A 27424-nucleotide genomic window follows, 5' to 3' on the forward strand; every position below is an offset into this window, starting at 1 on the left:
TCAAAAATGAGCAAGAAAGCTTGTATGCATTATGCAGTATTGTACTGTATATGAATACTCAGAAGATACTGCATAGTCACAGTCAGTTACACCAGAGAGCAGACAGTAAATACAGTGTGTGTGTGTGTGTGTGTGTGTGTGTGTGTGTGTGTGTGTGTGTGCGTGCATGCGTGTGTGCGTTTAAGTAATATAATTAGAAATGTACATCGCAAGATCTTGTTAAGAGTTGCCAAAGTAAATGCATAGATGTGTTTAACGGTGTGTTTCATGGTGGTGCTGCGTTTTGCCATAACCCTGCAATCTTGTGAGTGTTAAAAAAAAGAACAGAAATACAAGACAGGGGCTGTCAACAAGGTGACACCTTGTAACTCTTGAGATAAATGCTAAAACCTCGCTGCCGATTTGAGAAAATGATCTCAATTATGTCTGATAACCCCGGCAAAAAACCCCACTGTAATGATGTAATGATTTTAAGATGGAACATTGAGCTATTGGGTTTAAAAGAGAAGAAATAGAGGAGAGAGAGAAGACAGTAGCCTTAGCTGAAGTACATCAAAGCAGCTAGGATGGGTTCAGATTTTCCTGTCAGGTACAGCGGACCCTGCTACTTGTGAAACAGGATTGGCTTAGCGTAGCCTGCCAGGATCTTTGGCACATGCACTGAGATGATCTCAGCTATCATCTCTGGAAAGCTGACCTTGGTGGGCAGAGACTGGGCCTGGACGAACAGGTCAAATGTAAATTGTTGGAGTTTCCTCACGATCTGGGATTGGAGAGATGGGTAGAGAAAAGACAAGAATTGAATTTCTGTAAAATGATTGAAAAATATTGATTATGTTTTTTTTTTTTTTCAAATGATATGGTAAGCATTGCCTTCAATATTTGAGCTTTCGTCATAAATCTGGAATATTACAAATGTAGCAATGCCATTTAAAAGGACACTTCACACTACATCTTCTCTAGAGAAAAAACAAACAAACCAAAAAAGAAAAATGATGTCAGGGGGTAATTTAAAAAACTAATTCACTGACAAATTCAATCATTTCCGAGGGGGATGGTGGCTGTTTGCAGTTGGTGGTTTTTGAAAACGACTCATCCATTAGTTGTTGAATTACTTTCACTTTGACTTTTTCCGTCGTACCTTTTTGACGGCAAAACGTTGAAAATAGCTGTTTTCACATAATGTAGGCACCGGTACAGAATGGTGCTAGAGATAATTAATATGAGGCTGAGATCAAGTCATCTATTATTCCAAGTAATCAAGGAGATTTGATTCTTAAGAGAGCAGAACAATTCAAATCAGGATATTGACAACACATAGGTGTCTCACCGGCTGGAGGGAATCCATGAGACGGGTCAGTTGATAGAACCTCTGAGAGCAGTTGGTCTTCCTCCCGTAGTTAATCAGGCGGTCCAGTTCATTGATGTAGGTCAGGCGCAGTTCATCAAAGTACTTCTGACTCTTGAGACCCTCGACTGGAACTGAAACAGAGATAAGCAACATGGTTTTTAAAAAATATTAGTATTAATTATGACTTAATATTGAATACTATATTGAATCTCTTCTGCTGCCTTGACACTTCTTACATGTGTAACAAAAGTTATTTGAAATCTCATCTCCTCATACTCATATACCTGTATAGTAATGATGTTACTACTTCATTCACATGTTGCTACATAGAATACGGCACTTAAGTGATTATTATTATTATTATTATTACACAAGTGGAATAGTGAATTTCGGTGGTCACATTTGTGTGATAAAAAACTGTGTGTTAATACAACCAAGTGTTACCACACAGGTATAGAACAGCTTCATGTTAAGGTGCTATCATACATTGTTTTCAATGTGTACTGCATCTGACAGTTACAGCTATTGTTCCTATCAACGAGGAAGAAAAAGTCAAGTAAATATGGTGAAAATTAGAAACATTTTCTTTGTCATGGCCGGTACAGTTTGTCAGTGGACCTCTCAGGGCCGTGTGCAGCAAACACTCACTGATGCTGAAGAGGAGCAGAGCCTTCATACAGAGGAACTCTTCCTGAGTGATCTGCAGCAGGACAAACTCCTGGGAGAGGTGTCTCATCCGTACACAGTGCTCGTACATGCTGGAGATGTGCATCCGGTGGCTGGGGGGGAGACAGGGGGGGAGAGACGGGGAGGGGGGAGACGTGGGGGGAGAGACGTGGGGGGAGAGACGTGGGCGGTGAGGGCTGGGCTGAGCAGCGGTGTAATGACAATGAGCTAACCAAAGATAAAGGAGAGCTAGGGGGAATACATTAAGACAGGGATGTGGAGGCAGAAGTCGGATACACAATTATAAATATTCTATTCCATGTATTCTAATGAGCCCGTTCTAGGGTTTCTACCTCCACTAGCCTCCCTTGTGAGGGACGTTGTAACCTTGACCAGGTTAAATGGAATTTCTATTTCTATTTTCAGTCGGTTACATAAACATTCCTTATTGCTCCTGCTCTGCTCCAAGTTTGTTAGTACCTTTCACATCCAGTGAAACATTAAAGACTTCTAACGCTTATGACGTTATCATATAAATATTATTCTTATTGCATACACTCACCGGCCACTTTGATTATTTTCAACTGCACGTTAACGCAAATATCTAATCAGCCAATCATGTGGCAGCAACTCAATGCATTTAGGCATGTAGACATGGTCAAGACGATCTGCTGAAGTTCAAACCAAGCATCAGAATGGGGAAGAAAGGTGATTTAAGCGACTTTGAATGTGGCATGGGTGTTGGTGCCAGACCCCTTGAATTGAAGCTGAAAGTCTGCACTTCAATTGCATCTCCAGTGTTTCATTTCAAATCCATTGTGGTGGCGTACAGAGCCAAAACTATGGAAATTGTGTCACTGTCCAAATATTTACGGACCTAACAGTAAATACATTATTTTAGGGAAGTTCCAGTTATAGAATTGTAGAATTGAATTGAATTATAGAATCTAAAAAATAATCTATTAATTTCCCCCAAAGCAATGTATTCATATCCCCACAATATTCTCTCTCTATATAAATATGTCTTTCTGAGCATTTTACTGCCTCTGCCACCAATGTGACTGGTGTACTCAGTTCTATTCAGATCTGTTATTTTAGATTAATATTCTCTCTAATATCAGTATTCCATTTGACATCTGCACCATACGGACTAGAACTGGGGGGGAAACAATCTTCCTCAGAACTTTCTACGTGACAAAAGAACACCTAACGAGAAAATGAAATATAAATGTTACTGAAAGCCAGCCTGTAAGCCTTTGTGCACATGAAATTCTAGACATATCGTGAGGGTACAAGAGAGAGAGAGAGAGAGAGAGAGAGAGAGAGAGAGAGAGAGAGAGAGAGAGAGAGAGAGAGAGAGAGAGAGAGAGAGAGAGAGTGAGAGACAGAGAAATTGGCATCTGTCATGCTTATGATAGCCAACTGCTAATTCATTGGAGGAAATCTCTTCAAACGTAACAGGGACAACAGTGTCACCCTGGTGGTAATAAGATAATTTAGCGAAGATAATTGAATTCAGTATCTCACAGCTGCACATACTCATTGAATACAAGGTCAGGGGCAAAGTAGAGCATTCTGCCATTGACGTTCTTGTAGGATCTCCATCCCAAAGCGAACACCATCACCCCCATCCACGAATGTTGAATGACAGTCATCTGGTCATCCACGTGAAGATTCCGAAAACCTGAACAAAATTAAGAAGCACATAAGTGATTGAATATCGAATAAAGACACATACATGCCTCATTCTTAATGCCTTAAAGGGGAATCCTGCAATTGGTACATACCATTTGTTTTTTGATATTTCATATATGGCCACTTTGATTTTTGTAGAACATAAATTAAATATAAACATAAATGTCTTTGAGCTGTCTTAACTAACTGTCTTACTCAGAACCCAAAGTATAAAATGTACTCTATTGTTTGTTAATAATACAATTCGAAACAGACACTGTATACTGCAGTTTCAAAACATGGTTGACACTATAATTTTGTATGGTCAGTTCTTGCATCCAAAGCTCTGTCTATGAAATTGAGAGTCATTAAATGTATTTGTAGACTTCTACAATTCATTACAAGCCTGTTGTTCAGTAGACATCCCTTTTAACTGACAAAATCTATCATACAATGCCCTCCGTAAGTATTGCAAAGAGGAAGCATTTGTCTTCTTTTACCTCTATACTCCAAACAGTTTGGATTTTAAATCAAACAATTACTATGTGGTTAAAGTAGAGATTCTCCGCTTTAATTCAATGTTTTCCTTTTTCAGATTGGAAAATAACGACCCTTTTTATACATACAGTAGTCTCCCGATTTCACGGCTCTACAAGTATTGGAAAAGTGGTTTGTCTGTGTTTGTGGTAATCATTTGTATAGGCCTAACAGACATGTCAATGTCTAGAATTGATTCTAGGCTTTGGATTTGCCTTTGGAGTCTGCTATTGCTGTGTAGAAACATGAGGACCAAAGAGACGTCAATGCAAGTCAAGGAAACCAAAACATATTCAAAACCGAAACATGGCCAAAAACCATAGGCTTGCCAAAATCAACAGTTTCTAACATCATTTAAAAATTATTTAAAAGAAAAAACAGTGGATGACCGAAGAATGCTCACCATACTGTAAGTAAGAAAAACCTAAACAACTGGAACACTTTCCAGGAGGTAGGCGTGAATGTGTCAGTGACAACCATCCGTAGAATACGTCACCAGCAAAACTACACAGGCTTCACTGCAAGGTGTAAACCACTAGTTATCCTCAAAAAAGGACGGTCAGGTTACAGTTTGCTAAAAAGCACCTTCATATGTAAATCCAGTTGAACATGTATTTCATTTCCTGATAAGATGTTAGGCAAAAAGACCTCACAATACAGGCCTGGGAGAGGGTACAGACCAGAGAATATACTCAGCGTCTGGTGAGGTCAGTAGGTTGCAGAGGATTGTCAACCAAATGTGAAACATGAGTATGATTCTATGATTTTTTTCTAATACTTTTGGAGCCCTGAAATAGGAGGTGTATGTTTAAAAAATGTGTGAACCCAAATTGGGAACCCAATCTGAAACCCCCCCCAATTGAATTAAAGCTAAGAGTCTTTAATAAGACTCTTTAAGAGTACTGTGACCGCATAGTAACTGTTGATTTAGTAAAAGGACCGAGCTAAAAGAAGACAAAATGTTCCCTCATTCCAATACTTATGGAAGGCACTGCACTACAAAAAGTCAGCTCTCAAAATCAAGAAAAAAAAGCAATAATGGTTGGAATATTAATTAAAATAAGCAGAATTATCTGTCTACAGAACAGGAAAATTTCACTTGCTAAGATTTTCTTAAAACAAGTAAAAGATATCTTAAAACTAGTGCAGTCGGACAAACAAACAAGCATACACCACCTTGATTTAAGATATTTAATCTTACTTCGAATTACCGTTTGCAGTGTGTAAATAAAGCACTGATTCAAGTATAATAATAATAATAATAATAATAATAATAATAATACAGCTCTCCTGCCTCAGTATACTGTACCGTACCTGGCAGGCCTTTGGCCCACTTGACCACTTTGACCAGCTGTCTCTCCCCCAGCTCGTTGAGGCTGGTGAGCAGCGCGGCGGCGGAGTCAGGCTGTCCGTGGTCGTGTCCTGCGTTCACCACCTCCGGCTCGATGGACTCCAGGATGTTGAGGAACACCAGCTGCGAGTGGAAGCTGTGGCCAGACTTGGGAGAGATGCACTGGATGGCGTCAGTCGGGCCCTGGGTGGGCGCGTCCTCCTCCTGGGGCTTCAGCTGGCCGATCTTCTTCAGCTTACGGGCTTCATGCAAACAGGAGGGGAAGGACAGACTGAGTATCGTCCAGGAAGTTAGGAGTTAGAACCAAACACGTTTGACCATTCGTTGGCTTTCTCTGTGTACCACATGGACAAAAGAAGAGATTTGGTGAGGCTGCATTGAGTGCATTCTCATTTTATGCACCCAAATTGTGGAATGCACTGCAAGTTTACATTCGGGATGCAACCTCAGCACATAATGTTCAAGTCAAGACTAAAAACCCATCTTTTTAATATTGCCTTTAAATGAGTAAATCATTAAATTATGATTATAGAATGATTAATGCACTTTGAGCTGCAAAGTTTGCAGGAAAAGTGCTATACAAATAAAAGTTATCATTATTATTATTATTATTATTATTATTATTATTCCAACAAGTGGGCTTAACTTAACTTCTGTGTTTTTGGTACATTTGGTCTAGCTATTAAAACACAGCCTTGCCCCAGATATACAGTATAGTAAACGTGCTTAGCCAACTGCTTTGCCCAAGATGACATTGGCTTGACAATGTATGTAGTGAAAGGAGTTGGCTAAAGCACGTACAGATCTGGAAAAGGCTAGTTATAAAACCTGCCAAATATCTGAAAGTAATCAAGATACTTCAGTATCATGTCCATGTCCATTAAGATTCTGGTGGAATTGTCATGGTACTCTGACAGGAGTTTGAAACTGTTACAGTTAGTTAGATGCCAAGATTAGTCCCTGTGTTGTGATAAAAACATGAGATAGGATTTAGAGCTTCTGGTCCTGGCTTTGACCTGTCTTTGACCTGTGGGTTTGAGAAACGTCCACTTCGTATGGATAAGATCATAAGTGGAGCGTTCTAACAACACACAGTTGGAGGGATATAGATGGAGTTGGAGGACACCTATTGTGATGCATTATACATTTGTTTGTGTTTGCATCTGTTGTGGATATGGCATGGCAAAGGAGCAGGCTAAAGCATGTACACTGATGATCTAGACTAGAGCATCATTAACTACATTATTAATCATGACCTACTACCACTATCAGGGATATAAACATAACACAGGAAACAAAGTAAAACATCCCCATTGCCTTTATATGGAGTACAAATGAAGACCTGACCAAATAAGGTAAACCTCAATGTTACTACAAGCAAGTTATTAGGATCAATTTCACTAATATCTTACACAGACCAATGCGGCAAGTCTCTACTCTAGCTTATAAAGAAATGAAATAATATGAAATCATCATAAGTATGATGAAATATGATGTAATTTGTGTGCTTGTTTCACCAACAAAGACACTTCACCCACCACACATTACAGCTGAGAAAAAGGCATAGCTATAGCTTTGCTTATTGATACGATATCATATAAATGGTTTCCCTCTCAGATGAGCTGCAGACAGTATAGGGAACTAAACTCCCATTACTTCAGCTTGAGCACAAAACTCTAAGTATGCTTGTCCTCAAACCGTAATTACAGACGGAATCCCCATCCAAGCCCTGAGCAATGTCCTCTCTATTCAGTCTATTTTGACACAGGAGACTCAGCAGCCCAGATAGAAAGTCAGGCCAACTTCATCAAATCAAATCAATACAGACTGTACAGACGGAAGAGAGGAAATTATCTGTAAATCATTTAGAAACCACCAATTTTGGACCACCACAGATGAGGCTCATATGGTTAAGTGTATTTTCGGAATAGAATATTATTTCAATTGCAGCGGTATATTAACAGACCGCACTGTTCCAGTCCCCTCTTCTTTTGTTGTCTTACTGAAAGTGATTACATAACTGAAATGAATGTTCAGTAAGATCATATACGGACATACCTACCTTAAGGGGACGACGCATGTGGAGAATGTTTTCATGGAACATCCATTTCAGCTCTGTAATCACTTTGGGTAACACAACAAAGGTAGAGGGGACTGGAACAGTTCTATTCCATTACAAAATATACTTAACCATAAGCCTCATCTGGTGGAAAGACATCTCTTACCCAGCATGCAGTTTTTATGTTCTTTTCTAAGTATGGTTCCATAAAAACAGGTCATCTGACATCACAAAACTGCCTTTTTTCAATATACTGTTTAATCAAATACCTCTAATGCAAGGAACTATTATGGCCTCTACAATTTGCGGAGAGAGTGGTATACGGTACAGTATATCCTTTATATAATATAAAAATGGCATATATATCCTTGATGTCTCCACACAAAAATGGCACCAACAATAAATAACTACCCAAACTATTTTCCTTTGGAAACAATAGAACAACACCTGCTAAGGAAAAACAGAATCTTTGCGTCTTCTCACAGACGGGATATTTCCAAAAAATAAGGATACGGATCTTTACTGACAACACAACTACAACTTCATTTCCTGGGGAGGTTGGAGATGGGAGTTATTCCTCTTCGGCTCATGGCGGATGTTTGACTCTTGACACCCTCCACTTACCAACTACTCTTTGCCTACCGAAGTGATACGTCTCCTGCGCTGACTGAAATCGAGTGAAATAATTACACCCTGCTAATCGAGTTGCCTGATATCACAAACAATCTGTGCCTTAACCGATCCTATAACTACAGTCAGGGTCTAGACAAGTATTATAACCCACCATTCACTCAATCTCGTTATTTCCCACCAGATAAGACCAACACTGGAGGAGAGGAAGCTCCAGGTTCACCCTGTTATTGCTGTCTCCACACATCATGGCACCTGTGTGGGAGTAGGAGTGACAGAGAAGGCCTGAAACTGTGCTTCATAACATTCAGATCGATAACCTACAGGATGAAACACTTCCATACTAGGGAATGGAATGGCTGGGGGGCTGGTTTAATGGTAGAGACATCATCCTCTACTTTTTCAAAGTTCTTTTATTTTTATTTTCGAGTAATTCGACAGTGACAGAAGAGTTTTTCCTGTACGTCTTTCTCAGGTCACAAGTTTGGGTTTGGGCTCCGTGGGACACATCAGGAGGATCAGGGTTCTGCTTAGAATGCCGTCCTCGCTCTGCTTCCACACCGATCCCGGGCTTAACGGGCCCTCGAAGGACGGAAGGCAGGACTACCAATGCGCCTTAGTATGAGGCTGCATGCATAGTAGGTCTAGCTTGCATGAAAGCATGGGAAATGACCTTCATCCACTCTGTCTGGTGTCATTGTTTCCTTAATGAGGGGTGTCGATCATGAAACAGGCACAGTAGTAACAGATGATCAAATTGGAGTACGGTTGTAAATCTGAAACGACGACGTATGGAATGCTGTGGAGGGCTTAACACCTCTCAAATCATACAGTTACAAATAAGGCTTCATGCAACATGTTGATCAAATCAAGCATTGTGATAGGGCGAGAAGCATTCCAGCCGCTCTGAGATGCATGACGCCAGTCATATTAGACCATAACTATAACTACTTATAACTACCAATACAATATATCATGAAAGACAAAAAAACACTAGCACTGTTACTTGTCAGAATTGCTTCTGTCGGTGTAAACCCGCCAGTTTACACTCAAGGGTGTGCTATATCTACGATATTGGAACGGTTGACGGCACTCAGATGTGCCTCGTGCCTATGAGCGAATCGCAGCTGTTCCTCAGTCTATTAAAGTGTCCGAGGAGACGGTTGTAAATCCATTGTCGGAATTTGCCCTGTGGTAATTTAGGCCTACCTAGCTAGCAACTGAGTTTGCTAATTCGCTTTTCTGAACGCTTTTGCGGCGTTCACGCCAGACCGCTGGGCTGGACAGGCTATTCTAGTACTACCACCACTCCCATACTGGACCTACTGTCACTACGTCATGGCTTGAAAACATATTCCAACTCTGGCAGGTCACTTTTATGAGTGAGCACAGGCCAAGAATAGAATAGCTATACTTAGGGGCATCTACTTTAATATTCTCATATCACATTTGGATGAAATTCTTTTTGATAGAAAGTGTCATAGGTAATAGGAGAAAAGCATCAGATAGACACTTTGAAACCCCTTTGAAATAGAGGCAAAGTCATCTTAATTATGACATAAATTAAGTGCATGTACAGGCCTGCCATCCATGGCGCCCCCCAGGGGGCAGTTCTGGCTCCTGTTCTTCTTCATTTTCTTCTATTTCTGTTATTTATTGTTGTTTGTGGATGGCTCTTCTTTATTATGTGTTTTTGTGATGCTCACTAAAAACCAAGGCCATGAGCATTGCTGACTTTTATTTTTGTTATTTTATGTAAGGTATGTCGATGTTTTTTTTTCTTCTTTGTTATGTTTTGTGATGATTTCTTGATATATGTTTTGTGTGGACACCAAGAAGAGTAGCTGATGCGAACCCTCTACACCTCGGACTTCAGGCACAACACAGACACTTGCCGTCTGCAGAAGTTCTCCAACAATTTCGCTATTGTGGGATGGAGGCCAGGAGACTGAGTACAGTTATGGATTACGTCAAGGAATGTGACAAAGTCACCAGCTACAAGTGGATTAAGACCTTCCACAACCAGAAACCCTGGAGGAACAGAGGTCCGTTCACTGGGCCGTTCTGTGCACGCAACACCGCCTTCAAAGCAGGTGACAGATGCCTACAGCTCAACCACCCCCCCCCCCACACACACACACATTATGAACTACAGTATATGCTATACACACAAACGCTCCTCCTCTGACTGGCTCGATTGGGGGTAATCAGAGAGAGTCATGTTAATTCATACAGGACTGTTGTTACTGTATATAATGTATATTTATGTCTAAAAATATATATATATTATATTATTCATTTGTCACTTTATTTTGTTGTTTGTTTGTTTGTGCTGTGAGCTTCCCCTCTGGGATCAATAAAGTACCTATCTATCTATTTATCTATCTATCTATCTATCTATCTATCTAACTATCTATCTATCTAACTAAGACAACTTTTTAATCATCTTGCTAGCCAAAGAAATCCAGCCACAGGAAAGAAAGACAAATTCTCCAACCGTGCCATGATGGTTGCAGACGCATTTAAGATAAATGCAGAAGCAGGACATGGGATGACGGATGACTTTGCATTTAGTGTCACTTTTCATGACAGCTCCATTGCTAGCAGACCCAAAGAGTCTACAGCTGAGATTCTACCAGTTGGGAAGGATAATTAATAGACTAAGGATGCCAGTTGTGAAGGATAATTGGTAAGGAGTATGAGTGAGGACTGGAACCCGACATTAAGCTTCCAAGTGGCCATGGAAACGGCGGGTAGTAGCATGGCAACACTGCGTTAAAGTAAGCAATGAGATAAGGTTGCACTCGGCAGGCACAGAAGGCATGGCATGTCACATGGATGGAAGCACCTTCATGTTACAATTTTGCAGCAGAAATAAAATAACTGGCTGTATTTTCTTTTACAGTGTTTTTATTATTATGAACACATTATGTTAATAAAAAGATATTTATATATATATATATCTGAGTGGGGCAGTCCCACTCATATTTTTCATTTTATTGGACAGATCTAAGACAGACAGGAAAGTAAGGGAGAGAGGGCATGTCAGCAGGGTATGGGCCAGATTCGAACCCATGCCGACATGGGCAATGCGCTGTAGACCTCGGTGCTAGACCACTGGACCACCCCAGGCCGGTCACAGTGTTGTAACTATTGCCTGTAATTTCACTGGAACATTCAAGCAAACATTTTACGTAAAGAATCAATGACAAAGGTTCCGTAGTGCATCTTTAAAGAATTCTGTTAGTTAGCGACATCAGCTTTCTAGCAAGCCAATGTACCTTGCTTATATTTACAGCTGTTTCCTCTAGGGAAATCTGGCTAGCTAGCAAAGATAACGTTAGCCACATCGTTAGTTGTGATCTGAACTTCTTGCTGTGTTTTGTCTAACATTCTGACTGTCTCTTCTGGGCTATTTAATTGAAATTGGCCTTCAGTTGGTGAGGGCAGGGAGGGCTCGACTACTCACTAGCCAATCAGAGCACACTCCATGACTGAATGTCAGCAAAGCCCAGAGGATCATCAAAGATCCCAGCCGCCCCAACCACAGTCTGTTAGATCCCAGCCCCCCCAACCACAGTCTGTTAGATCCCAGCCCCCCCAACCACAGTCTGTTAGACCCCAGCCACCCCAACCACAGTCTGTTAGAACCCAGCCACCCCAACCACAGTCTGTTAGATCCCAGCCCCCCCAACCACAGTCTGTTAGACCTCAGCCCCCCCAACCACAGTCTGTTAGACCCCAGCCACCCCAAACACAGTCTGTTAGACCCCAGCCACCCCAACCACAGTCTGTTAGATCCCAGCCCCCCCAACCACAGTCTGTTAGACCCCAGCCCCCCCAACCACAGTCTGTTAGATCCCAGCCACCCCAACCACAGTCAGTTAGATCCCAGCCCCCCCAACCACAGTCTGTTAGACCCCAGCCACCCCAACCACAGTCTGTTAGAACCCAGCCACCCCAACCACAGTCTGTTAGACCCCAGCCCCCCCAACCACAGTCTGTTAGACCTCAGCCCCCCCAACCACAGTCTGTTAGACCCCAGCCACCCCAAACACAGTCTGTTAGACCCCAGCCACCCCAACCACAGTCTGTTAGATCCCAGCCACCGCAACCACAGTCTGTTAGATCCCAGCCCCCCCAACCACAGTCTGTTAGACCCCAGCCACCCCAACCACAGTCTGTTAGACCCCAGCCCCCCCAACCACAGTCTGTTAGACCCCAGCCCCCCCAACCACAGTCTGTTAGATCCCAACCACCCCAACCAGTCTGTTAGACCCCAGCCACCCCAACCACAGTCTGTTAGACCCCAGCCATCCCAACCACAGTCTGTTAGACCCCAGCCACCCCAACCACAGTCTGTTAGACCCCAGCCACCCCAACCACAGTCTGTTAGACCCCAGCCACCCCAACCACAGTCTGTTAGACCCCAGCCACCCCAACCACAGTCTGTTAGATCCCAGCCACCCCAACCACAGTCTGTTAGATCCCAGCCACCCCAGTAAACAGCCACTTTACTCAATGCTACCTCTTACACCCACTGCCACCGAGTGCAATACACAGGACATTCTCCTTGTACTATTTTATTTTATTTGACTAATTGATACTAATTGTATCCTGTCTTACTTGTCTATTTGTCTCCCACAACTTGTCACATGTTCCCCAACTGTCTCACTTATGTCTTGTTGTTGTCTATTGTAACTGTATTTTATCTTGACTTCTCTTGCCTATCGCCTTATTGTCTTATGCTGCAATGTTAGAAACCGAAGCCTAAGAATTTTACTCTCTTACACTGGTGTAATGTGACGTAACAAACCAACTTGAACCTTGACTGTGTGGTTTGGTCTAATGTGAATTGTCTGACTCATCTGTTTATCAACTACAGCAGCCATAGGCAATGACATGGATCCAGTTAAAGGCTAAACATGTTCTAGACATGGCTTCAGGCCACGTTGCAACGTTGTCATAAGCAATACTGTTTAATTGTACTAGGCTACTGTACATGCCACATGATGATTTGTGAAGCATCTATTAAGGCCTTATAAAGGATTCAGTGAGGCTTTATTTAGCTTTTAAAGTTGTCATTTGTTTTAAGTTGGTTCTAAACCTTTTGTTCATCTATTTCTCAATGTGAATGTCGATTAAAAGTACTGCAATAAGAGGCAGAGTTATTATATGCAGGCAAATCATAATAGTTCTATTTTGGATTTAAGAAATAACCTTTCAGCTAATTCAGAGAGATAAAGACAAATAATAAAAATTCTGGATTCTGGATTCTGAGATAATATACAGAATGTGGGTATCTTATCTTGGCACTGATCTTTACATAACACATAGTAAATAGGTCAGGTTGGGCTGCCCTTTAAATCCACACCCCCTTGAATTGATGCCAACACAAACACAAGAACCCATCCAAGTCATGAGCTCATGCTCTCTGATTCTCACTCAGACACAATTTACAGGGAAAGCTATAAAGACAGTGTACTAATGTATTAAATGTATATTCAAATGGGGAGATGAGCTGTAATATTTCATATACATATCCAGACATGCTATTTCAGATCTATCGGTACAAATACTGTCCAGTGAATGTGAAGTTGATGGCCAGGGGTTGTGCTTGAGCTTTCTCTGGTTGAAATTATTTTGATAGTTTGTTGTCATGTTTTCATCATCGGTTTGCACAAATGGTACAACTTAGTGTCCAAATGCAGGTGACCTTAACATAGCGATCATGTCAGGAGATGTGTTTCTTTACATCACACAGACTACTACTAGGTGGCACATATATAGGTAGATTGACAGTGTTTAGGGTTGATCTGAGTTCAAATCAGAGTTAATAATAATAATAATAATAATAATAATAACTTTAATTTCAAAAAGCCCAAGGACGCTTTACAAGGGAATGATCGGACAGACAAAACAGAAAAAAGCAAAACTGAAACAATGACTAGGGGCCAAAGGCCTTGGAGAACAGATATGTTTTGAGGGCTAATTTGAAGGAGTCCAGGGTGGGGGCGTTGCAGATCACTAAGGATTGTTTCCTTGAATCAACTCTGTATGATACATATTCCTGCGTGATGTCCAGATGACATTACACAACATCACTTGTTTGTGTTTGACAGCTCAATTTTTATTTTCAGTTTCATTATGTGGCGTTCTAATGATTCTTAAGTCTTGACTAACCGCAACCAGTGCATTGTTTTGCGTGGTATTGATCCAATTCAATGATCACACAGATGAGATTAACTTTGACAAATGGAGGTCTCCAGACGTCACTCTGGGTACCTTGATTAGTAATGACGACCTGGGGCTTCGGGTGTTAATACTTAACCTGAATCACCCTAGTATACTGTATGCCTTGTATGACTCTTGAAGTTAATGATAGACTACTTGTTATATCAATTACCAAATCAGGCAGTTACTAGGTAGGCAGTACTCAAGTTGTAAAAGAAAATCAGGGGGGATGGTGGATTTTATCATATGGAGACAATTTTAGCATCCCCACAGAGCGTCAGTGACTTGGTAAAAATGTCATTGCATGTGTGCGTGCCCCCTCGCCCACAGTATTTTACTCAATATGCTCAAAACTAAATGTTGAAATACTACGTTCATTGATAAAATGAGATAAGGGATGGAAAGGGGGGATGGCAGTTTTAGAATGGGGATGATTTTGACCGTTTTAATTTCAGGGGGGATGCCATCCCCCCTCATCCCCCCTCAACTTGAGTGCTGGCTGTAGGCTGCAGCTCATGCAGTACACTCTCCACACAAACGGTTGATCAATACCTCTCCTGGGTTTTAACTGTCCTTGCAGACAGGAGTGTTTAAAAAGCAGAGACAGAATATGGGAAAAGCTTTAAGTCTCAAGTTGAAGCCCTAATGAGTTTTGAGGAGGGAAGGCGGGGGGGGGGGGGGAGTATGGGGTGGTGGGGGCACATCTCTAATATTTCTGGAGTTGGTGTAATTACCATCAACTCCTACGTTAGCCTCCCAAGGGTTGATTACTATAGGTACGTACTCTCCCAACTCAGGGAGTCTTTCCTGTCTCTGTATGACATGTGCTTCCTTCCACATCTGCATATGAAAAGGTTAAGAGCAAGGGAAGGTCATCAGGTTATTCGATGATATTCTCAATACTTCCATTTTTTTTTTATCATACCTCTACAAAATGAAATAGCTAATATAAGTGGATCTGTAAAATTAACTGCCATGTCTATGTTCTATTTAAGGGTGTAATTATCATTCCGAGGGTAATAGCGTAATCTGGAATTCTGTTTTCAATCTTTTCCCTTCAGTTTTGGAGGAATAACAAATCTACCATCTAATGTATTATTATTATTCCTCAATCAGAGATGAACCTCTCATATCTGTGGCTTTAGTCTGAGCTTCCCCAAATTACTGTCACAAACTTACATAAAGGAGAGTGCAGAGAGCACATTAAATATCTATGAGAGGAGAGTCTGGGGGAAAGAGGGCTCTTTTTAACGACGTCCACCATGGGGGGGGGGGGGGGGAGGGGGGGGCTTTTCACTGACAATCACAGCATTATATGGCATCTTCCCCCTGTGGGCTTGTCAGCGGCTGGTGGCTAAATTACCAGCATTTCTCCTCCTTTAATTCACATGTCTCATGTCACTTCTGTGCTCTTCTGTACAATTCTCACTGTTAACAGAATGAGAAAAATGGAGGAGAGTGGAAATTGAACACAAGACTAAAATTAGTCCACCACATGTCCGTCTCTGGGAAGGCCTAATATGACGAACAGCTCTGGGTGACAGTGAGGGAAAGTGAATGGAAGAGGTCTAAATTGCCTAGTCGCACAGCCAGGGGCTTGATTAGCAGTAGTAGTCCCCATTGTCATGCTGCGATTGGAGAGAGCAGGGCTGAGATGTGTAATACAAGGAGGTAACATTAGCAGGGAATCAAATACTCAAGACAATTTTGCGAAAATCATGTAAGTTTAACCCTTTAAATTGGGCATTTCCTGTTCCATTGTGGCAAATGAAAAATGTGCGGGAGTCTTATGCTGTGCTGTACAGTATGTCTGTAAATACGCATACTATACAGTAACAAAGTATAGTATAAGTAGCAATTATGGAGGAAGAAGATAGCTGTAAATTGAAGGAATAGGGGTTGGTAAAAGCTAGCCATTTAAAATAATTAGTGATTAGGGGAATATCGTGATATTTTAATCATATTGTGTTTTTGTGCTGTCTTTTGTGTACAGTGTTTTTTTTAATATATTTAATATATTTGTTTTTGTTGAAATCAAAGACATAAGACTTTTTCTATGTACACAAAAGGCCACAGCTGTTTTGCAAGTTTGGAGGCAGCGTGGAATTGGCAGGAATGTCCACCAGAGCTGTTGCCCGTGAACTGAATGCTCATTTCTCTACTATAAGCCGACTCCAAAGGCGTTTCCGAGAATTGGAATTGGAAACAACTTTGGAGACGCCTTTTGGTAGAGAAATGAACATTCAATTCACAGATAACAGCTCTGGAGGACATTGCTGGAGTCAGCATGCCAATTGCACACTCCCTCAAAACTTGCGACATCTGTGGCATTGTGCCATGTGATAAAACTGTATATTTTAGAGTGGCCTTTTGTTGTGACCAGCCTAATCAGCATCTTGATATGCCACACCTGTCAGGTGGATGGATTATCTCGGCAAAGGAGAAGTGCTCACTAACACAGATTTAAAGAAATTTGAGAACACAATTTGAGAGAAATAGGCCTTTTGTGTACATAGAAAAAGTATTATGTATTTTGCAGCAAAAACAAAAGTGTTGCATTTATATTTTTGGTCAGTGTATGTACAGTATCTTGCTTTTTTCATGGCAAAGCGCATCTAATGGCGCTTTTCCATTGACCGGCTCGGCACGGCACGGCTCGCCTCGGCACGCTTTTGAAAAGATCCGGGTACGAGACGTTTTCCACTATACAGGAACGACCCGGGACTGTAGGAGGAGTTACGTGTCATAAGATTCCCCCTGCTATACAGATCAGCGGGGGGAAATGCGATAAGAATTATGTCAAAATGCAGCACTATCGTGCACAGATCAGCCTTACAACATGTAACGTTAAGTGCCTGTTACTTGCCACTTTCAGTTCTAGTAGACTAGTTTAGATCTCGCAACCAGGGAAATGCCGACATGTGTTAAAGCCCCGATTCTATTTTTATTTCTCCTGACACGTTGTGCACTGTGCTTTTTTTTGTTGGTGAACTACCGTAATAAGCCTAAAAAAGTGCAACTTCTCTGCTTTCAGAAACTGTTTGAATTTTTTAGATTGGGCATATATTGGGCATGAATTACGATAGTTTGAAGGAACGCTGTAAAATCCTGTCTGCGCCGGCAGCTCCGGTTTCGGAGCAAGACGCGAATCTATCGGCATTAGACCAAATACATGCTCACATCCAATCATCCGCTCACTGCTCTCCATCAAAAATGGCACATCCATCAATAATATTACATAATAACAACTGCTCTGATTAGATTGCTTAGATTGTTTAATACATCAACGGGGGGAAAAGCGAGATGAACTCGCGAGTATCATGCTTCCTCCATTGAACGGAAAGTTTGTTATAGATACGAGTGCTCCGGTGTCTTGCTGGTAGTCAAATATATTTATTTATATATACAGCATATGGATGTTACGTGCCTGTTACCTGCCGCTTTCAGTTCTAATAGTTTAGATCTCGCAACCAGGGAAACGCCGACATGTGTTAAAGGGAGCAAGACGCGAATCTACCGGCATTTGACTGCCGCTGGACTGAGGAACAGCATAGGCACAGGACATCGCCATAATAGCGATTTTTTTGTTATGCTTGTTGTAAATAAAAGTTCTATGATGCATTGAAATGACATTAAACTAAGATAATACGATGGTTAGCATAATTTTTCTAATCTTTATTAATAAGTTATTACAGAAACAGTAAGTGACATTTTCCGAGAGCGAAATCTGTTGTGGTATTTAAAGATGGCGGTTAGCGAAGAAATCTATGAACATGGGATGACGATTTCCATTGACCAATCAACGGTGTGCAGCGTCACACGTCACACGCAGCCTGGCAAAAAAGTACCTTTGGTACCTTTCGCTACCCATCCCGAACAAGAACTATTTTAGTTCTTGTTCGGCACGGGTACCAGAAATGGCACGGGTACTTTTGGCAGTGGAGAAAGGCTAAAGACCAGGGCCGACCCGTAGTGGAAAAGCGCCATAACTGTGAAAACATGTATATTTGTTTCGCCAGAATATTTACAATACCAGCCATACACTCTCTACACTGCAGTTTAGCTAGCATGCCTCCACCATACTTCAGCAATGAACATTATGTCACACAGTCTGGTGAAGAGGTCCGGATGTTGGCAATTCTCAAATCGCGCAAATGACCAAAAAGCTTATTTTTAAAAAATGGTGTTCGTTTTTTGGCGTATTGCGAAAGTTGAAGTGTTGAAGAGCCCACTTGATATAACAAACAACAGTTTTAGGATCATTAAATACTTATAATTTGTAAGTGATACATGGTTTGTAAACAAAGCTTTTAGCACGTGTTCAAAAGCAAGGACTGTGTGATCATCTAATTATGTGTAGTTATGTTGATGTTCTATCAGTATGTTGTGATGTGCTAAACATGCAGTTAGAAGTTCATAGCGATGTATTTCTAAGCTCCCACCTAGCTACCAACGCCATGGTAGCAAACGTGATTTAGAGCGTATTTCTTTGGTTCTTGATTTGATTCATCAATCGATTTTCAACGTATGACACATCATTTGAAAGCTTACAATCTGCACTTTCATAACCTAAAAATAAACTGAAAAATTACGTTGCCCTACATGAGGACTTTTTCACCAAACCCTGTCGTATGTGGTGATATTTTCGAAAGTGATATTGTGAATATGAAACTGTTGATATGGCCCTAAATCAACAATCACTAAAGACAGTAGATGACCTGTCTCACCTCCCAGGGTCATCAGGGGTAAGGTAAACCTGACTAGAGACAGTAGATGACCTGTCTCACCTCCCAGGTTAAGGTAAACCTGACTAGAGGCAGTAGATGAACCTGTCTTACCTCCCAGGGTCATTCCAGCCTCGAAACACTTCCTCAGTCGACAGGACGGGCAGTTTTTTCTTCTCAGCTTATCGATGGTGCAGTCGTTCCGGCTGGCGCACAGGTACTTCTGTTTCCCTAAACAGAGATCACAGAGCCCCTATAATCAGAGTACGACTGACTGCAAGTCAATTATTTGTTAAAAAACAAACATTTGGATGGTTTTTTCCCCTTGCACTGTAAATATCCATGTATTTCAGTTTTAATCTCTAAAACGGCCTTGTGTGTTTCGAATAAACATGAACAAAAAACAAAACAAAACATGTTTCCTGAGAGAGAATCAGTGGTAGGTATATAATACACCCCAGAGGCTCTCTCTCCACTCCTGTGTCTAAGGTTCTAATGGGACGTCATTCGGCACCGTTTTCGTCGTCTCTTACGTGTACCTTCTGCCGCTCTCTTGAAGAACACCTTGCAGCTCCCGCAGGTGAGAGCTCCGTAGTGACATCCGGACGCCTCGTCGGCACAGATCAGGCACGTCCTCTGGGGCGGGAAGAAGAACTCCATTGGGAACATGTGCTCTCTGCCGCCTTCGAACCTGAGGGGGGGTCACACAGGAGAGACGTGTCCAGGAACATTACACACGGAGGGAACACGACTCCACAGGTCAATGTGGGGGGAAATACTGCCTGTTGCACCTTTATTCCCCTGTCGCCTCCCTCCCACAAGGCCTCTCCCTCCTGCTGCAGCCGACACTCTGGTGGACACGGTGATGACCATGAATCTAACACCTCAGGTCTTCATAGGAGTACTTTTACCCCTTATAGAAAAAGCAGGTCATCTCAATTTCTTATTGAAGTGAAATCAATAACACATCCCAAGACTACGTATGTCATCACTCAGATCCATCAACATGATCATCTTGGAACTGCTGAGCTGAATTCATCCATATGACATCTACAGAAGCAATGGCTCAGATTAAGTATGGATTTATGCAAGGCACATCGCTTAAGCGAGTTGTTCTTCCGCTAAAAATAAACATGGTGACATTTAAGCAAACAGGCGCTGTTTGACACTCAACACCCGACGCAGACACAGAACACAACTCTCAATCTGGACCAGAAGGACTTCATTTAGTCCAAACTAAATGGAATTCAGGGTGGCAATTTGGATCCTCACCTGATGCAATCCTACTACTATAGTCAAATGTATAATATTAATATGGTATTTTTGTTAATAATACTACAACAACAAAAATAGTAACAATAATACTACTACTAATAATAAATAAATATAGAAATAGTAAGAAAATAAATAATGTAAATATAGAAATAGTCCAAAAAAAAGAAGGTAATTAGATTCACAGATCCTCGTTATTGAATCATTTTCACCTTCCCTCCTCCGATTCACAGTTCTCAGAGTGAAACCCTCACCGGGTGAAGGATTTGCCTGATTTCCCATTAGAGCAGGGCAGACTTCGGAGTGTGAGAAAGGTGTGAACAGCAGTGCCAGGGCTGGGGATGGGGGGATGGGGGGGGGTGAACACAGAGAGAGATTGGACAGTGTGTACAGACATAACTATACCTTGATGACGTGCAACTTGAGATGTCAAGGTTCGATGTAAAAAAAAAAAAAGACAAGGACCAATCTTCTAACCTAGTCGGACAGTCATCTCAACCATGTCTGCACTAAGTGGTCACAGTGTACTCACTGTGAATTTACACTAGACGGCTTAGGTGAGAGGAGCTTTTCTGGGGCAACGCTGATACCCCAAAAAATGATTCAAGAAATGTTGATAACACATTTCCTGGATATGGATGTAAATAGTATGGATGTAAAACAGTATGTAGTAGATTGGAAAAGTATAAAAACAAATACAGTATATGCATAACAAGTACACATTTATTATGTTGGTAGAGGAAACAGCTTTTCTCAGTCTGACCTGTGACACAGACTTGCCATGTCACCGTCCAATTTCCCTGAATCAAAGTTCTTGCACTGCAAATAAGCGGATAGCATGTAAATATAGACATACGAGCACTACACATAAGCTGAGGGAGGTATTATGAATTTGACATAAGCTGGAGTGAATTGTCAGCCTAGCCAGACTAGCCAGATATAGCAAAGCTAACTTCACGTCCACAGATCATAAGCCAAATTGAGCTTAATAGCCGTTCCAGATCTGAAACAACTCTCTCAGTAACACACTCAGACATTCTAGACCTTGGAATACTGATAACATTATGCGCTGTGAGTGGTGTGTGATTCTGACATCCGAGTTGTTATTAGCATAGCACTTGAGCTCTTAGGGTGCAATTTGGAGAGGTAATTTAGAATCGCTGGTACGTTCACCTCTTCACTTAGGAAGTAGATGAGTTAGTGCATCAACATCAGCAGCCGAGGGACTGACCATTAGTGCATCCAGCTGTTTGCCCTTAAAATGCGAGCATGCACACGCAAGCAGACACACACAAACATAGACACGTACACACACAAATATTAAATTGTCCTATTTGAAAATGTTTTACTGTGCTTTTCTGTCATTGCAGAAATGTACCGTTGTTCTTAGCTGTAATACAACAGCAGGATCACACAGGCAGACGCAGACACACACACCTAACAAACACAACGATAAACACACACAAAAGTAAACACACACACTAACAAATTCAAAACAACCTTCCCGGATACAAAGTGCCCAGATACTGTTTGTATTTGCCCTTTTTTATTTATTTAATTTACAACCCAGTAATGAGTCATGGGGCCAGGGAAGGGACACCCAAATAAGACAAGAGGGACATGAGATATAAGACTTATGGACTATAAGGACACTCTTAGTCCCGTGGAGGGAGGGCAGGGCATGGGAGAGACACCACTATGGTAAAGACCATTAGCGATTACAGTGGGAGAATTCAGTTCCAGAGGCTCTTCTCCATAAAACACCACTGGTTGTTGGGTTCACCACTACTGACCAATAATAATGATAATAATAATAATAATAATAATAACTTTAATTTCTATAGCGCCTTTCAAAAGACCCAAGGACGCTTTACAATTCTAAGGGAAATGATCAGACAAACAAAACAGAAAACAAACAAAGCAAAACTGAAACATTGACTAGGGGCCAAAGGCCTTGGAGAACAGATGTGTTTTAAGGGCTGATTTGAAGGAGTCCAGGGTGGGGGTGTTAGAGATCACAACGCGGATCACAATGGGGACCACTACTGATTTTGACTTCTCTATAGATTTAGGCTATTTTCTACTTATGTTACATGTCAAAATGACTGTAAATATAATGAAAACCAGACTCATTTCTGTCTCGCTTTCCTTCACTGTGTGATGTCATCAGTGCGGGACATCTTTCTTACCTTTTTCTCACATGAGCAAAACCAATATGCTGACAATGGCTGTACTTAGCAACATTCTAAATTGTAAACCAAGGTCTAATGTATTGCCTACAATGTGTTCTACAGTTGTGTTCAGTGTGAATGATGTAGTGAAGTAGTAACTAATAATAAAACCATTATTAAAGCATTGTGACTGCCAATGTGTGCATAGCCTGGTCCTAGAATAGAATTCTTTTTTTTATTTTTATGATGACTGATGTTACGTATAGATGATTCTCTTACTTTAGACAAAAGTATTCGTTGTAAGTCTCTTTGGATAAAGGCGTCTGCTAAATGTCCTAAATGTAAATGTAATTCTGATGAAATACCACAGGGATTAATAATTCTACACTGATTGGGGATGAGTGGAATCAACACACACACAGTAACAAGCATACTAAGGCATCGGGTGCACTAACGACATTGCAATTAGCGATTAGACAACTTCTTTTGACATCCTGCCTTGAGAACCCATGTGACATTTCAAAACAAAATGTTGCCTCATTGCATTTGTCGAGCAGATGATGAAAGCAATAAAGTTTTTCATTACTAAATCAAACACTGCGTATTTGTGTATGCTTTTAGGCACGAAGCATTGTGACACAATGGTAACGACAGTACAACTGAAGCACTTTGAAAGCATTTTCATAACATATGATATTTGCCACTAAGCAACAACATCCGCATATAACCACCCTGTGACATAAAATATGTGGTGTACTGTATAGTGTATATTAATCAATAGACAGACATTAATGATGTCTTAGCTTCATGTTGAAGCTGGAACGTAGAGCAGCCTGGGTGATCTATGAACTATTAGACACTCCAGAAACAGCTTTACAATGACAACATCTTCATTAATAGTGTAAAGCTATGTAACTAGGCCTCTCATGACAACGTGATGACAGGTAAAGGTAAGGAGCTGCCCCCAAAATACAGGTGTTAGGTTTCCGTGACTGCTGAGTCTGCCAGAATTCTATTTTCGCACTAAACAGATTAATTGCTATAACAGAAATGGATAGCTTCATTCGACCCCTTGCATAGGAAGACTTTGAAAGACCTGTCTTGCTCTTCAGCACTAAGAATTTCATTTACTGTTTGGAGTTTTGGGGGGGCAATATTATTAAGAGGAAAATAATTGTCATTGTGTACAAATGACAAAATAAGTTGAAGAGATCAGATAATACAATAGCAGTCAGAGAAGTTCAGCAGTAGCATGAATGGTGACGAACTCAAGATGGGGTGTTTGTGTGTATTTTTGTGTGTGTGTGTGTGTGCGTGCGTGTGTGCTTGCTTGCGTGCGTGCGTGCGTGGGTGCGTGCGTGCATGTATATGTGATCCAAATGTTGTCCTACTGAAATACAGCTAATGCTGTATTGTATTACAACCAAGAACAACACGCACTTACACCGCAATAACGGAGAAGCAACAGCGTATTTTCCAATAGAACAATTTAAGATGTATTTGTATATGGGGCAATACAATGAGCAACTGTACTCTGGACTATGTGGATCCACCAGACCACGTTAAAATGTAATTTACATGACCCTCCATGTAGGGCTTCCATGAGTCATACAGTAGGTATGACTGGACATTCCAGAACCTTTCAGGAGGTTCAAAATTGCTAATATCTTGCAAACATCTTCTCAACAGTTATTATATAGTTACAATTATCGGATGAATGTTGTCTAATCAGAAAGGGCACAGTGAGGTCAAATGAGGTCAACAGCTCAGTTTCTCTCTCTCTCTTTTGTGTATTTAGTGTGTGTGTATTGTGTATTTAGTGTATATTAGTGTATTTGACACTACATTTATTTGAGAAGTGTTTTTGAACGTCTGAACCTTTTGAGATGTTAGATTACAGTGAGCTTCAGGTGACAGAGGAATGCCAATCTACAGTTGGTGGATTTGTCTGAATAATACGTACCATAATATGTACATGCACGTCTCATCTTCTAATGTTGTAAAAACAATTATCAACAAAAATGATATTAATATCATTATTAGAGCTCATCATAGCAATGCCAAACCATCATAGTGTCATACTCTCGCTATTGATTTACAAGCATCAAAATTGATTCTATACTTATAGGAGGTGACGAGTCACAGGTGTATTTTCCATATGTAATTACCGTACAGCTATTATACTCAACCAAAATAAATTAAATTGCATATGAGCCTGAACTCAAACATGAAAAGTAACACAATATTAATATGCATTCTCATGGCACAGGAATATTGTTTTCTACTTCTCCTCAGATGAGACTGAATAGGGGTCCCTGTTCTCTACTGTATGTATGACCATGTTCATAGACAATTTATAAACATGATAAATAGCTTTTATTTAGCTGACTACGGGAACTGAGAAAACGATCAAACGTTGAGATAAACAGATTTTAGAAAATGTGCAAAGTGGCGGTAGTGGTGAGTGGTGGTTAGTGGATGTGTTGTAACTTGTGTGTGTTTGTTTGAAACGGTTTGTTAGTGTGTACAGATTTCCTGGTAAGACTCGTGGTGATAATAGTTACACAATATACAAATGGATGACCAGCTAGGTCTGAAAGACCTCTTCCTACTGTACCGACATTAGCGGTGCCAAAATAAATAGTTTCAGTTGCCTTGAAAGCAAAATCCCTGAGCATGGATGGGAACCCTGCCTGGAGGGTTAACGTGAGGATATGGAGGTGACTGACGCAAGGAACTTTGTTCTTCCTCTAGGAATACAAATTCAATTACATCCATGGTCTCTAAACTGTCTAAAATGTAGAGTTTGAGATCATGTTAAAAAAAAAAAACACACACACTGCTATATACTTTTCACGACCACACACGCAGATGCCCATGCAGTATAACGATAGTAAACGTGTATTTTATTTTGCATTTTGCATTGAAAAATAAATAAATACGGACATCAAAAGATTAACAAGCCAATTACTTTTTTTATATTCTTTTTTATTTTACGAATGTTATGTTACCATTTGTGAATGGCACAATTGATTTATTCTAGTTTTCAAATCACCTTATTTTCTGCACTAATGGCTTACATACACAGGCTAAAATCATACAATACTTTGAAAGTGAACTACATTACACAGTGTTTCGTTTTGTGGTAGGCCTATTTTTTTTTTTTTTAGACAAATATTTCTATGAAGAGAATCAATATAGGTTCATATAACGTTTAATTTTAAACACTTGAGGGGGAAACGGTTCATTGTGAAGCTAGATCTTACCTGACATCGCTGTAATCCAGCCAGTCACCAACTTCATTTTTCACGCAGCTGGAGTTGGGATAGGGCATCCTTCCTAGCACCCCACCCGGGTACCACTGCTCAGGCCGGTCTCGGCGGACCAGACCCCCGCCTCTCTCATACTCATACGGGTTGCAGATGAACGTAGGCTCTGGTCCTGAGTTGTATGGATTCATCGTCTGTCTGGAGGGCCCATACGGTGTATTGTCATTGTCATTGTACCTATTATAATGCATCCCCCATGGCGTCCCGGCATGGTCAGTATGAACGGACTCAGACTTGATCTTGACGCTGTACTGTTGTTGTAAGTAGTCAGCATATTTGTCCTCCATAGTCTCTCGCATGTCACTGACATGTGCCAGTGGTTTGTAACACGGACGAGAGGTGCCGTTGTCTGGGGTGAAGTGTGTCAGGTTTTCGGGCAACAGTCGATCAAAAGGACAAGAGGCAGAGACTCCATCTGCATTCACTGAATGATCCATTTCTTTTGGTGTTAAGTCGTCAATCTTTTCATCCAGCCCAAACTCCTGCCCCTCGGAGGATGGGTGTGGGAGGCCGAGATGCTGCAGGGTCGGTGACTCCTCTGGCATGTCGTTGACGGGGGAACTTTTGAACATCTCCACTAGTTGTTTATCGCTCTGGAGTGATCTGCCATGGCGATCCATAGGGCACTTGTATTCTGTGAGAGAGACGCTCGACCCGGCTTCGGAACAATTCAACAGAGGAACCTCAAACAAATAGTTCCCTTGACTTTGGTCATTGGTGATGGATGGGGCATGGTGAGGTCCCAGGTCACTGGTCTCGGTTGGGTCCATGGTCAGTCCCAGCGACACAGAGACAGCTTTGCAAAGCTCTCTTGCTGTTTCGGAGATGGTGGTGCAGTTGGAATTAGAGCAACTGTTGGCCACACAGTCACTGTGGGGACTTAGCTCCTGTCCGTGATGGGGCACAGCTGGTTGACAGCACTGTCGCTCCGGCGTGTGGCACACTTGCGGTCCAGACCGACAGGATCCGTAACTATTCGCGTCTGCATGGTCTGATTCGTTGAACCTGCTTTTTTTTGCTGTTGGGCTCTTAGCAAAATGGATACGACTCGCCTCCACTTCAAGTGTTCTGGAGTAGCTGACGCTGTCGCCGTCCCTCACTTCGGTATCAGAGTTGCGGAGCGTACCTGGCCATATTTCTTTGCGGGCTGATAGCCGGTTAGTTTGGCGCATCTCCCAGGGGTGTTTATTTTGTAAGAAACTGTACTTTGAACTAGGAAAGTCCAAGCTTTCGATGTCTGCCGAATTACTCGGTAACGCAACTCGCACGTTATGAAAGAGGTTTTGGTAAGGTCCGCGAAAAACGATGTTAGGGGAGTCACAAACTCCTCCTAACCCGACCGGAATGTCCATAGTCCCAACTCTGTGTTTACGGTGATAGGCTGTCAGAGTTTAGAAAATGTATCCGTGACTGATCCTTGATTGAT

The 27424-nt window shown here is 41.4% G+C and overlaps 1 protein-coding gene across 1 annotated transcript in view; it reads right to left on the minus strand.

Annotated features, from left to right (window-relative positions):
- Positions 1-110: 110 nt before the first annotated feature.
- The window catches only part of ar (androgen receptor), a 27564-nt gene continuing 250 nt past the window's right edge, over positions 111-27424 (minus strand). The window contains exons 1-8 of the mRNA XM_080528348.1: positions 25936-27424; positions 19766-19917; positions 19341-19457; positions 5543-5821; positions 3557-3701; positions 2000-2130; positions 1331-1482; positions 111-763 (exon numbers count right to left, since the gene is read on the minus strand). The exon at positions 25936-27424 is cut by the window's right edge and continues 250 nt beyond it. Of these exons, the coding sequence (XP_080384474.1) occupies positions 605-763; positions 1331-1482; positions 2000-2130; positions 3557-3701; positions 5543-5821; positions 19341-19457; positions 19766-19917; positions 25936-27350 (2550 nt within the window). The 5' untranslated portion in view covers positions 27351-27424 and the 3' untranslated portion in view covers positions 111-604. The remainder of the gene's footprint in view (positions 764-1330; positions 1483-1999; positions 2131-3556; positions 3702-5542; positions 5822-19340; positions 19458-19765; positions 19918-25935) is intronic.

Source organism: Nansenia antarctica (genome assembly GCF_963989245.1).
Source record: "Nansenia antarctica genome assembly, chromosome: 4".
NCBI classification, from domain to species: domain Eukaryota; kingdom Metazoa; phylum Chordata; class Actinopteri; order Argentiniformes; family Microstomatidae; genus Nansenia; species Nansenia antarctica.